At 43.0% G+C, this 14,220-nt stretch overlaps 1 protein-coding gene across 1 annotated transcript in view; it reads right to left on the reverse strand.

Moving 5' to 3' along the window:
• The window catches only part of RETREG1 (reticulophagy regulator 1), a 57,635-nt gene extending 44,130 nt beyond the window's left edge, over positions 1–13,505 (reverse strand). The window contains exons 1-2 of the mRNA XM_063130247.1: positions 13,281–13,505; positions 150–256 (exon numbers count right to left, since the gene is read on the reverse strand). Of these exons, the coding sequence (XP_062986317.1) occupies positions 150–256; positions 13,281–13,504 (331 nt within the window). The 5' untranslated portion in view covers position 13,505. The remainder of the gene's footprint in view (positions 1–149; positions 257–13,280) is intronic.
• Between the last annotated feature and the right edge of the window lie 715 nt (positions 13,506–14,220).

Consider the following 14,220-nt stretch of genomic DNA (forward strand, 5'->3'; position numbering starts at 1 on the left):
AGCTCACCTTTCTATTTAATGTAGTGCCCAAGGTACTTTATCTGGAAATGTTTATTATTGCAGTTATGAGGATAAAGGGATATTTATAGACTTCTAGACATTACTGATAAATACTTGCGTTTTAGGTGAATAGAGAAGCAGTACCTTACCTTTTACTCTAGACAATACCAACTCCTTCATCATATGCATCATGACAACTCCAAGGAGTATGAGTGAAACCAGATGATATAGTCTCCAAGGAGTCAGTGCAAAGAACCTAAGAGGAGACAAACAGAAAAAGTATTTTCAATGTGTAGATATTTAATTTTTTGTTGCGTTATCAAATTTGTTGTATTACTGTATTGTGGTTCAGGGTTCTGATGATTGTAAACCATCCTGAGGGCGTTTAGATATCGCCCCGAGAATGGTTTAATAAGTGATTAAATAAATAAAGCTTCCCTTGCCATATGAAAGCACAAACACACAGTTGGATAACTTAAGGCCTACAGTATATGTTGTATCATCATGTATATGAAATGCTCTGCTTAGGAAACCTGGCCTGGTGTCAATTTTCCTATTATTCCACTACCACAAGGATGAAGAATCCTGGGGTGGGGGGCAAATTGCCCCTCACCAGGCCTATTGTGGGCTGAATGATGTCAGTGGCCACAATAACACACACTGATAGTTTTGCCTTTCTCTGTGCCTCTCAGCACAGAGAAAGTGACTTGGCTGCCGCTGGGAAGAGCAGACACTTTTCCCAGCGCCAGCCAAGTCTCTGACTTGGGCAGCATGCACTGTGCTAAAGGACTCAGCCAGTGCTGGGGAAAAACAGCCACTCCTCTTAGTACTGGTGAAGTCCTCTGCTGTCTGCATCTGAGATTGGAGAATACCTCCAGTGGGAATACCTCCAAGGGCAGGACTTGGAGGCCAAGCTCTGCCCACTGGAGGAACCAAGGAGTCTCTGCAGGCCGGGTTAGGTTCATGAGCCAAAGGTTCCACATCCTTGCAAAGCAGGTGAAACCTGTTTTAATTCCCTAGGTATTCTAGCATGCACTGTGTGTTTAACTGGCTTTATCCATTCTGCTAAATTTGTGTGACTTGTTGTTTCTATTATGCAGAAACATAGAAAGTCACCTTATACGGAGTCAGTTCCTTGGTCCATCTAGTCCAGTACTGTCAACACTGACTAGCAGCGGCTCTCCAGGATTTCAGGCAGGAGCTTTTCCCGCCCTACATCTCTTGCAAAATACGTGTTCTACCGCTGAGCTACAACCCCTCCCTATGTCTGTTTAATATTGAATTTTATATACGCATTTTATTACTTCAATATGTACTCCACCCTGAGAGTCTTGTACCAAAGGGCAGGCTACAAAATACATGTATAATATTTAACACAAATGTTGTTAACTGGATACTCATTGCACATGACGACACAACAACACAGCTACCTTCAGTCTCAAGCAGTCTACTGAGACAGAAAGGTGGGCTACACGTTGTTGCTCACATGCCAAAGCAGTCTGTCCGTGCTTCTTGAAAACTGTGCAAGTGCTCTCTCACTCGTTACCTTATAGGTAGGAAAGGCAAGAGAGGCTTGTCACAACAGCTCCCTGCTTGACTTTCCTTGTGCTCTGAGGAAGGAGAGAACCTCAATTGCCACATGCCACAACAGGAGCAGCTAGCTGAAAGAGGGAAGGGGTCATTATCTTTGGCCAGGCTTTTCCATTGCCATTTCCTATCTCGCTCATCATCACTAGCAAGCAGAAGAGGTTAGTTGCATGAGGAGTAACTATGTAAGGAAGTACAGGAGGAGGAGACAGGCTAGAGAAAATAGAAGATACCAATTTTCTGGAAATATTGAAGCCACGGGAAAAACAACAACAGATTTTCTGTCCATTTCTCTCCCACCCAACGGAATGAATTTTTAAAAAAACCTGAAGTATGTGTAATACTTTCTTATCAAACCCAAACTTAATTTACTGCATCATTCTATGCATCTTTACTCAGGAGAGCAATTTACTCAAAGTAAGTTTATTGATTTAAATATTTTCCAGCTAAACAGAGTGGCTCTTATTTCTGAGTAAACATGCATAAGATTGCTCTGTACATTTCATAAATATGCCAAATAGTACCATTTAATATACTAAGCTATGTATTTTATGCTGTTAAAGCAGTAAAATAAGTTTAGGTTTGATAAGAAAAGAAAGTATTGCAAATATTTCAATTCCCACCCCTTGGGGGGTGGGGAAGTTGTTCCCCATGGCTTAAAAATTTCTAGAAACTTTACATCTCTAGATGAAACCAGAGGAAAAAAGGCACTCCTAGCCACTGAAACCACCTACATTTCCATAGAGAGCATCAAGTTTTGGAGACCTGCAAACTGTGAACCTGGTCTTTCAGGGGAGACGGCAATCCCATCCAAAACTAGTCACAAGTCTCCATCCAGAATGACAGACTTTCCAAATCGCTGTCCTTCCGTACTCTCTGGTTTAAGCTGCAGCTTGTTTTCCCTCATCAATCCCAAAACTGCCTCCAAACAACTGTTCAAAATTTCCACAGTCTTCCTAGGATTAGCAGGTGGAAAACAGACAGAGATTTGTGTCATCTACATACTGACAACATTTTACCCAAACCTTTGGATGACTCCTCCTAATGGTTTCATGTAAATGTTAAAAAGGAAGGGGTACAAGATGGGATCTTGAAGTATCCCAAAGGCCAATTGTCATGAGTTGGAACTTAACTCCCCCATCTCCACTTTCATTGACCCAGTTCGCATGATCAAAACAATAAGCTACAGTAGCTTGTTTTAATCTCTGGAGCATGCTGGGTGCCATTTTCCTAATTATCTGCCCAACTTGGCCTATTATATTTATTTATTTATTTATTTATTACATTTTTATACCGCCCAATAGCCGAAGCTCTCTGGGCGGTTCACAAAAATTAAAACCATAATAAAACAACCAACAGGTTAAAAGCACAAATTCAAAATACAGTATCAAAAGCACAACCAGGATAAAACCATGCAGCAAAATTGATATAAGATTAAAATACAGAGTTAAAACAGTAAAATTTAAATTTAAGTTAAAATTAAGTGTTAAAATACTGAGAGAATAAAAAGGTCTTCAGCTGGCGATGAAAGGAGTACAGTGTAGGCACCAGGCAGACCTCTCTGGGGAGCTCATTCCACAACCGGGGTGCTACAGCGGAGAAAGCCCTCCTCCTAGTAGCCACCTGCCTCACTTCCTTTGGCAGGGGCTCACGGAGAAGGGCCCCTGTAGATGATCTTAAGGTCCGGGCAGGTACATATGGGAGGAGGCGTTCCTTCAAATAACCAGGCCCCAAACCGTTTAGGGCTTTAAATGTCAATACCAGCACTTTGAATCGGGCCCGGACCTGGACTGGCAGCCAATGAAGTTGTAAAAGGACTGGCGTAATGTTATCTGATCGCAGGTGAGATGGCTTGTTTCAGGGGGAAACAACCCTCTAATATCTCATAGCCTGTCATAGTATTACTTAGTCCACTCTTCGAGAAAGGACTGGAGCCACCATAATTATGTACCTCCCAGTTAAAAGATACCATGGTCAATGGTAACAAAAGCTACTGAGAAGTCTAGGATAACCAACAGAGTTGCACTTCCCAGTTCATTCCATAGAACAAGTCATCCATCAGGGCAACCAAGGCTGTTTCTGTCCCCAAACTAGGCTAGAAGCCAGTTTGGAATGGATCCAAATAATCAGTATCCTCCAAAACTGTCAAGGTCGCTTCAGCATGTATGTTGAATTCCCCCAAGATGAAAAATGTCACTTCTGAGACTACCTCACTCATCTCAAGCCAGGAGACTGTTAGAGAGCGAGGAAAGAACAATAACAGAATCCCAAATCTGTCTTGAGCTCTCAGTAAAGACACTCAAAACTGGTAGACTGAAGGGGAACTCCAGTATCTGATTCCTCCCCTGCCCCCCTTGCAGAAAGAGGTCTGAAAGGGGGCAGAGATGAGGCAAGGGACAGGAGAGGCGAGGGTACAAAGAATCCTATGGCCTCTCCAGCCCCCAATCTACAGCCTGTCTAGAGCAAAACGTATCAGAAGGAACACCAACAGGCAAAAATCATTTCCATCACTCCTCCCACCCTGCCAGCAGTAGGTAGTCCAGCAGGGTACTGGATCCATGGAAGCCTCCAAGTTTGGAGGCTTTTGTTGAAGGAGGACGCAACTCATAGGATTGCACCCTTATGCATGTATTGATCTTATTTGCATTGACATTTTAATTTGATAAAATAACATTTCATTTTTTAAAAAAATCAACACTTTTATGTTCACATAAATGGGATCTGAACTGGTAGCGACCAACCAAGAAAGATCTTGGAACTAATAGTAAACAGCTCACTGAAAATGTTAACTCAGTGTGCAGCAGCTGTGAAAAAGACAAATCCCATGCTAGGATCATTACGAAAGGGATTGAAGATAGAACTGCTAGTATTGTACTACTCTTGTACAAATCTACAGTGAAGGCCACATTTGGAATAATATGCATTGTCTTTGTACTTCTTCAAATAAAACGTTCTCCAACCTGCCCCCCTTCAGATGTGTTGAACTACAACTCCCATCATTTCCAGCCAGCATGGCCAATCGAGTGATGGAAGCTGTAGTCCAACACACTTGAAGGGCACCAGGTTGGGGAAGGTTGACATAACACATAATTAATTTTTTGGAATTCCGTGGCTCAAGATGGGGCAATATCCACTAGCTTAGGCGGCATTTAAAGGTTAGGCAAATTCAGGAAGGATAACTGTTCTATCAATTGCTATCGTCTAATTTCAGAGGAAGACTGCCTCTCAAAACCAGCTGCTAGGCAGGAACAGGGTATAAACTTGAAGCCCTTCTTGTAGGCTTGCTGGAGGCATCAGGATGGATGGACTTTCAGAACAGATCTAGTAAAACTGTTCTTATGTCTGCTTTCCATGAGAACAGCGTAGTTTGCAGTTTGGCTCTGAAGACAGAAGAATCATAGAATCATAGAATAGCAGAGTTGGAAGGGGCCTACAAGGCCATCAAGTCCAACACCCTGCTCAATGCAGGAATCCACCCTAAAGCATCCCTGACAGATGCTTGTCCAGCTGCCTCTTGAAGGCCTCTAGTGTGGGAGAGCCCACCACCTCCCTAGGTAACTGATTCCATTGTCGTACCGCTCTAACAGTCAGGAAGTTTTTCCTGATGTCCAGCTGGAATCTGGCTTCCTTTAACTTGAGTCCATTATTCCGTGTCCTGCACTCTGGGAGGATCGAGAAGAGATCCTGGCCCTCCTCTGTGTGACAACCTTTCAAGTATTGAAGAGTGCTATCATGTCTCCCATCAATCTTCTCTTCTCCAGGCTAAACATGCCCGGTTCTTTCAGTCTCTCTTCTTAGGGCTTTGTTTCCAGACCCCTGATCATCCTGGTTGCCCTCCTCTGAACATGCTCCAGCTTGTCTGCGTCCTTCTTGAATTGTGGAGCCCAGAACTGGACACAATACTCTAGATGAGGCCTAACCAGGGCCGAATAGAGAGGAACCAGTACCTCACGTGATTTGGAAGCTATACTTCTATTAATGCAGCCCAAAATAGCATTTGCCTTTCTTACAGCCATATCGCACTGTTGGCTCATATTCAGCTTGCAATCTACAACAATTCCAAGATCCTTCTCGTTTGTAGTATTGCTGAGCCAAGTATCCCCCATCTTGTAACTGTGCCTTTGGTTTCTATTTCCTAAATGTAGAACTTGGCATTTATCCCTATTAAATTTCATTCTGTTGTTTTCAGCCCAGCACTCCAGCCTATCAAGATCACTTTGAAGTTTGTTTCTGTCTTCCAGGGTATTAGCTATCCCACCCAATTTTGTGTCATCTGCAAATTTGATCAGCGTTCCCTGCACCTCCTCATCCAAATCATTAATAAAAAATGTTGAAGAGCACTGGGCCCAGGACTGAGCCCTGCGGTACCCCACTCGTTGCCTCTCCCCAGTTTGAGAAGGTTCCATTGATAAGTACTCTTTGAGTCCGATTCTGTAGCCAACTGTGAATCCACCGAATAGTTGTTCCATCTAGCCCACTTTTAGCTAGTTTGTTAATCAGAATGTCATGTGGTACTTTGTCAAAAGCTTTGCTGAAGTCAAGATATATGACGTCCACAGCGTTCCTACGGTCCACAAGGGAGGTTACCTTATCAAAAAATGAGATCAAATTTGTCTGACAGGACTTGTTCTTGACAAATCCATACTGGCTTCTAGTGATCACCGCATTGATTTCAAGGTGTTTACAGATTGACTTCTTTATAATCTGCTCCAGAATTTTCCCAGGGATGGATGTCAGACTGACTGGTCTGTAGTTCCCAGGTTCCTCCTTTTTGCCCTTTTTGAAGATAGGGACAACGTTAGCCCTCCTCCAGTCGTCCGGCACCTCACCCGTCTTCCATGATTTTGCAAAGATAATAGACAAAGGTTCTGAGAGTTCTTCCGCTAGCTCCTTCATTACTCTAGGATGCAGTTCATCGGGCCCTGGAGATTTGAACTTATTCAAGGAAATTAGGTGTTCTTTGACCATTTGTTTATCAATCTCAAACTGTAATCCTGCCCCCTCAACTTCTGCTTCACTTTTTCCAGGGGGGTCATAGACCTGCTTTTGGGAGAAGACTGAGGCAAAGTAGGAATTGAGCACTTCAGCCTTTTCTTCGTCATCTGTTATCAATTTGCCATCCTCATTAAGCAGTTGAACCACCATTTCTTTCCTCTGTCTTTTACTACTCACATATCTGAAGAAAGCCTTTTTATTGCTTTTAGCATCCCTCGCTAATCTCAGCTCATTCTGAGCTTTAGCCTTCCTGACGCCATTTCGGCACTTCTGCGCCACTTGTCTGTACTCTTCTTTTGTCGCCTGGCCTTCCTTCCACTTCCTATATGTATCCCTTTTTGTTTTCAGGTCATCTCTAAGCTTTTTGTGGAGCCACATTGGTTTCCTCTGTTGTCTTCTATCTTTTCTCCTTGTTGGAATTGTTTGTAACTGTGCCTTTAAAATTTCCTTTTTTAAATACTCCCACCCATCCTGCACTCCTTTTCTCATTAGGCTCATTTGCCATGGGACCTTACTTATCATAGTTCTTAGTTTATTAAAATCAGCTTTCCTAAAATCCAGAGTACGTGTATGGCTACGCTCGACTTTTGTCTCCTTCATAATCAAGAATTCAAGTATGACGTGGTCACTTTCCCCCAGAGTTCCCGTAACTGCCACTTTATCCACTAAGTCATCCCTATTGGTCAATATCAAGTCAAGGATTGCCGATCCTCTAGTTCCTTTAGGAGAAAGTTATCACCCACACATGTCAGGAATTTCTTGGAGGGGCCCCCTTTGGCAGTATTGGTCTCCCAACAGATATCAGGGTAATTGAAGTCCCCCATCACTACTACATCACACTTCCTTGAAACACTGGCAATTTGTTTCTCAAAAGTTTCATCCTCGTCTTCTCCTTGATTGGGTGGTTGGTAGTAGACTCCGATTATCATGTTCTTTTTATTCCTTGCCCCATTTATTTTAATCCAGATGCTCTCGATGGGGCTCCCAGTCTGATCCGCCTGTATTTCTGTGCAGGGATAGGTATTTTTAACATATAGTGCAACTCCACCTCCCTTTCTATTTCTTCTGTTCTTTTTGAACAAGTTATATCCTTCAATTGCTATATTCCAGTCATGGGAGTCATCCCACCAAGTTTCAGTTATACCTATCAAGTCGTATTTGCCTTCATGTAATAAGAGTTCAAGTTCATTCTGTTTGTTTCCCATGCTCTGGGCATTAGTATATAGACATCAAAGACCATGTGTTTTATAGTCTGGCTTTGTTCCTACATTGTTGCGGACACCATTTTGGGGCACTATTGGAGCTGTTCTCTGTACTGTGGTGCCTTGGCCTTCATCCATTGTTGCCTCGAAATTTACGTCTCCCGCCCCTGTAAGATTCAGTTTAAAGCCCTCCTGATCAAGTTCTTCATGCTGTGGCCGAACACATTCTTTCCAGCCCTTGTGAGGTGCAACCCATCCCTTGCCAGCAGTCCATGTTCCAAGTAGCGTAGCCCGTGGTCCCAGAATCCAAAACTCTCACGACGGCACCACCTTCGAAGCCAGTCGTTCATCCGGAGTATTTTTCTTTCCCTTTCTAATCCTCTTCCAAGAACCGGGAGGATGGATGAGAAAACTACCTGGGCCCCAAAGTTCTTCAGTTTCCTTCCCAGAGCTTCAAAGTCTGAAATGATTTCTTCATAGCTCTGCTTGGCGACATCATTTGTTCCCACATGGATGAGAAGAAAGGGGTATGTGTCCGTGGGCTTTATGAGCTTCGGTAACCCTTCAGCCACATCTCTAATCTGTGCTCTAAGGCGACAGCACACCTGGCGAGTCCATGGGTCTTCACAACATACTTGGGTTTCAATCCCACGCAGCAGGGAGTCTCCCACAACGACTACTCTTCTCTTCTTCTTGGTTGACCTACCTTCTGCCTCTTGGTCACTGTTGCATCCTGCACATATAGGGTGTTTAAATCCCATTGGCTTGAATGGGACATATGCCATTTGTGTGTGCTGGACTGAAGCCACAAACTTTTCCAAAGGGTTTAAGTTGTCAAGTGTTCAAGATTCAAAGTACCAGGATGTTTGCTGCTGAATTATTATTTTTTAAATATTGTATACAACATCTCACATTTTAAAGCAATGGATTCTGAGATGTTTATTGAATTAAAGGTACATGCAAATCCTTTGGCTAATGTTCTAAATTTAGCACCTTAAGCTACAATAGCTTTGTGCTTAATCTAATATACTTATTGCTCGAGACAAGAATGATACAAACGTGTCACACAGGCTCTCCATCAGCTACTGTAAAACCAGCAACTTCTTTGATGAAGTAACCACTTTAACCTCCTCTAAAAATTATTTTCATTTCAGTGGTGCATGGGCTGAATAAAAAGGAAATGAAGATTCTTACAAAGCAGTCTGCCATCCATGCTGAAATGCCTCATTATATTACACATGAATTAGGATCAGCAACAGACAGTCCCTATCAGGCGAAGTCAGCCGCAGCCCCACCCAAGGAAAACCACAGTGCATAGGGGGACTTAGCCCTTTTCCTTACCTTGATAATCACACTTTGTAACCTATGTGGTGAAAAACTGCTTGAGTGATGTATTTGCAACATGGAAATGATAGACAAGAAAGGGCTATGCACCCTCTCATGCTGTTTTTTCTCCACTCTAAATAGCCCTCTTCCAAAGCTGTAATTTCTTTTTTCTTAAATGCTAGCAGGGTTTAGTTATATGTTTAGCTTTTGCACGTAATGCATAGTTAGCTCCTTCAACTGTGAAGAGCTACTATGTGCTTTTTATCCAGCAATTTTCAAAATCTCATTGTTTAAAAAACAACACCATAGTAAAAATTCAATACTCATACTTTAAATACATTAATATAAGCAGTCCCACTGTATTTAAACTAACCTTATGCTATCCGAAAAACCCACTACAAAGTAATATGCACTTTCTGTCAATCATGGCTTCTACAGTCCTGTGCCCTACAAAAAATTCCAAAGAATGGAAACCCAAGTTTAGATCTCTATGCCTGATATTAAACACTGCATTGGGTGCCTCCCTCTTGCACTGATAGGGTTATATCCCAAGTTTATCCCACAGAGTAGACCCATTGAAATGAATGGGGCTTAAATTATATACAACCTTTAATCTGCAGCTTAAGGGGTGTGGAAACCTCTTTCTCTTCCCAACTTGCCCCACAAATGCAGGAATTCTTCTCAGTTCAGAAAAATGGATTTGTAAATAGCTATTTGCTTTTGGCAAGCATGAGTTGCTTTTTGATAACCCTGTAAGAAAACCTGGGCTACTCCCTTTCCTTTTTTTAGGCCACATATAACTACCATGGGTATGTTTGGACAAGCATACTTGTAAGCATTTTGGGGAGTTAGTAACTTGCATGGCTGTCAGAAGCAACTTAGAAAGTACAAATTGTGACAAAATCTAGACTGCCTAGCTATAAAGCTGGACAATCCGAAGTTACTAAAATCAAAACAAAACACCTTGATATGTAAAACTCAGAGAAATGTCACAAATTAAATGTGCAGGTTTTACTGGTTTGCATTGCTATATGGGATGTATTGAATAAGTGATAAAATAGTGAATGACAGTATAAATAATTAAAATGTCACTAAAAAGACATGCAAGGACTAAAGGGGGAAAATTGCCATCTGAGCTTGAAAATAGACATTTACCGGATCCTCTGTGCCAAGTAAAAATTACCTCCATGCATCCAGGCAGGGAAACTTTTGTACAATGATAGAGAATTGGTTCTCCCCTCCATTTAAGCCCACCCCACCCCAGTAAACTGGCTCAGATGATCATCCCTCTGATTATTAAGCAAACATGCACGTGTAGTCCCTTTGCATAAATTGCAATTAAATCAGGGAGTCTAACTATAGTTTCCTAGTTTGGACAAAATGGGAAACGACAGTTACCAGCTTTGGAGCAAGCCAGGATCTTAACCACAGTTTGAAGTTGGGCAAAAGGCTGATACTTATCTCTACTTAAGAAGGCAGCCTGATTAAACTGAGACGTGAACAAGCCTTTTGCCCAACTTTAAACCATGATTTGTAATCCCAGGGGTCCCCAAACTTTTTTGACACATTTGGAATTTTGACAATATCATGGGCGGTCTAAAAGGTTGGCTGCTGGGGCATGTGTGCTGCCCATTAATAAAATGGCAGCTACGGCGGACATAGCAAGTCACAGAGCACCTATTTCCCTAACTCAAACTGGTGAGATGAAAAGTAATTTGCCCCAACACACAAAATTATAAACACATGCAGCAAAACTCAAACCACACCAAAACAGTTACCCACCATTTTTATTTTCTAAGAAAATTTCTGGGTCTCAGAGGCATTCTTGGAAATAAAGATGGCATTGTAGGATGATGCTTCACTTTATAGAATGCCAGGCCCCCAGTTACAAAAAAAGTTTAAATAATAATAATAAAAACCCTATAAAAAATAAAAAGTAGGAGGGGCCTGGTGGGTGCCAAGACAGGTGCCCCTGGATGTATTGGTGCCCGCAAGGGCCACACTGGAGACCACTGAGCCAAGATATGATTGACGAAACACAGCCAGTGTGTCAAACTACAAATGTGTATACATTATTTACTCAGTGAAATTTAAAATGAAGAATAATCATAACAAAGTAAGAAATAAAAGTAGCAGCATAAACATTAAAAAAAACCACCAAAATTGTTACTATGACATCAGATATTAAAATCCCGGGAGAAGTCAAAAGTCCTTTCAACACTGGGGAATGGCAACAGGTGAATACACAACAGGTTTCCTTAGCAAATACCTAAAATATTTGGACAAGTTACTTTCTAGAAGTTCAAAGACTAGTCCTATTACAAAGGATAGGAGAACAAATACACCCTAAATTATACTTTTTGGGGCCACAGCATATCAGGGAGCTTTAAACTAAATGATCAAAAGAGCAAGTTCTACTAATGTTTTACACAACAATAAAGCCATCAAAAATATGAGTTTAAAAACACTATCAAAACTTGAAAGAACCTTTTTATCCAGGATTCTCTACATATGTAAAAACAAAAACAAACAATGGGGATCTGCTATACTGCTTTAGAGAAAGAATGTACTTGCAAGAATAAAATCCTAAGCAATCTTTGCTCAAGCAGATCTACAAGCAACTGAGGCAGTTCTCAGATAACGCCAGAGATCTAGATCTACGTTTGAGACATTGAAGTAGATTGTGCCTTAACTTTTCCCACATCAGCCCAATTATATTTTCCTATTTCTTCAGAAATTATAACAGTACTGCAAAGCAATAATTCTAGGTCATTCTTTTGCAAGTCAATATGCCAGGAGGAGGAGAAAAAAGAATCCCAGGTAAAAAAAAATACTAGGAGTCTGAAGGTTAAAACAAGAGTTTACTTTTAGCTAATTGCCAGGATTTAAGAGGTTCCCCTTAGCAGATGAGGCAAAATACAAAAAAGAATTAAAAAAAGAATACACTATAGATTGTTAAAGGCTGCACAGCAGGCCTGCCCAACTTATGATCAAATAAGCCAACACAGCTCACCAGCCGTGCACTGTGGCCTGCTGGGTGCTTGGCAATTTCAAGAATAAAATTAGGAGACTGGTAATTCAGTGCCAATCCACTATAGGTGGATCATGTGTAATTTGGGATACTGTAATTCAAATGTCTGTCCAATTGGCAGAACTGCCATTATCCCCAAGGCAACCACAATGCATATCATGTACTACTTGTAGCTACTCCCTCACTATTATTTATCTACCTTCCTTTGCTATTATTTCACTTTCCCATGTCAGTTTTGGCTCCTCCTTCCCTTAAAGCACTCTTCGGGTGCCTTTGATGTTACCTGGCCTCATGCAGTAGCAGCTGATTCACCTTCTCTTACTGCAATGCATGGCTCTCAAAGCCAATTTCATCCCAATTATTATTTCTTTACTCTCCCACTGCTTTCAGCAGCCATCCCCACCTCCACCCCCCAATGATCATTAATTTATCCCCATGAGCTTCCTTTCATTTCCTTCCAGAATGTCTATTGGGAAATATTTTGCAACAACAACATCTTCAAACCCCCCCCCCCAAGAAACGAAACAAAAAAGGTCAAAAGGACCTAGCACCGGGGATACAATATAAGCACAGAAGCAGTGCAAAAGTCTGCTCAGTATCTATTACACAGAAATAACAAAGAAGGCAGAGCTTACTTTTCAGATACTAAGGACCTGGGTGACATACATGTCCTCTACAATGGAAGCTGTTCTCCCCAGATACAAGGAAACAGGTTGTGGCCACTCAGTGCTGAGAGAAAAACACTTCTTCAGACAGTGCCATAATTAACTTATGGAATTCACTACCGGCTCATGATGAGGGGATGGTTAGTAGCTTAAGATAGCTTTGGGAGGAGGAATACCTAATAACTATTAGCAGTGATAGCAATTTGGAACCAGCCAACAGAGGAGGGGGAAGCTGCTTCCAAGCCCTGCTGAAGAAACATCTGGTTGGTCACAACTGGCAACGTCCCTGGACCAGATGGACCTTTCAGGTCTCGTAACGTTCACTTTGTACATGCTCAAAGGCACCCTTTCGCATGCCCAGAAATAGATGAGAGCGCCGGGCGGAGGGAAAGCGGGCCAGGGAAGGGGGAGAGAAGAAAGAGACCCTACGTGTCGTCTACAGGGATAACCCAGGGGCTGGAATGGGCGTCTCACCAGAAGAGCAGGTTGGCGCAGAGGAAGCCGGCCAGGGTGCAGAACGGCCTCTTCCAAGCCAGCGCCTCCATCACACAGCAACGCCCACCAGCAGGCTCCGGCTCACAGCCCTGCTCCTGCTCCTCCTCCTCCTCCTCCGCCACTCGTTCCCTCTCCCGGGGGCTCGGTGGCGACACCACCTGCTCCTCCTCCTCGCCATCCATCCCGGTGGAAGCGGCTGACATGACACAGACCAGAGAGGCGGTGAGCCAGCTGTGGGGGCGGGGGGAAACTTGTGTACATCCGGGTACACACGCACCATTCCCTCCCCGCCTCCTTTGCCGGCATTCACCAATGGAAGTCTCCGCTGGGGCTAGGCGGTGCTGGCGATTGGTCAGCTCGGCTCGAGGCTGTCCAAGCGCGCCGAGGAGGGAAGGGGTTAAACTAGGGCAAGCGGAGCGAGGGGAGGGGACTTGAGCGGGGTATAAATCTGGGAGGCGGCGAGCAGAAATGGTGGCGCGTCTTGAAGCGAGGGGGCGGGGTGCGCGCGCAGGCAGGGTGTTTACAGGGTTTCCAGCCTGCTGTGTTGGGAAAGGGGAGGGCGGCTAAAGCACGGGTATGTTTGTTTGTTTGTTTGTTTGGAGTAGGGATATTTATACCGTCAACAGTTCTGAAATTCTGTGGTTGAGGCTGTGCACAATAGAAATGGGAGGAGGGACCATTGATACCTTTTGGAGACGGTCGCTGAGAAAACATGCGTGTAGTCTAATATGGGAGAGAAATGGGAGCGAGTGTAGTTGAAGGCACGCTTAAGGAACGGATAGAACACATATTGCTTCCTCATCTTTTATTAGCATTTTATTATATATATATATATATATATATATATATATGGATTTTTTCACGGACGGTCCACGTTACCCCTCTTCCCTTGGGCCCCACCCCTTTGTCTCATTCCTCT

The sequence above is a fragment of the Elgaria multicarinata genome, chromosome 7 (genome assembly GCF_023053635.1).
Source record: "Elgaria multicarinata webbii isolate HBS135686 ecotype San Diego chromosome 7, rElgMul1.1.pri, whole genome shotgun sequence".
NCBI lineage: Eukaryota > Metazoa > Chordata > Lepidosauria > Squamata > Anguidae > Elgaria > Elgaria multicarinata.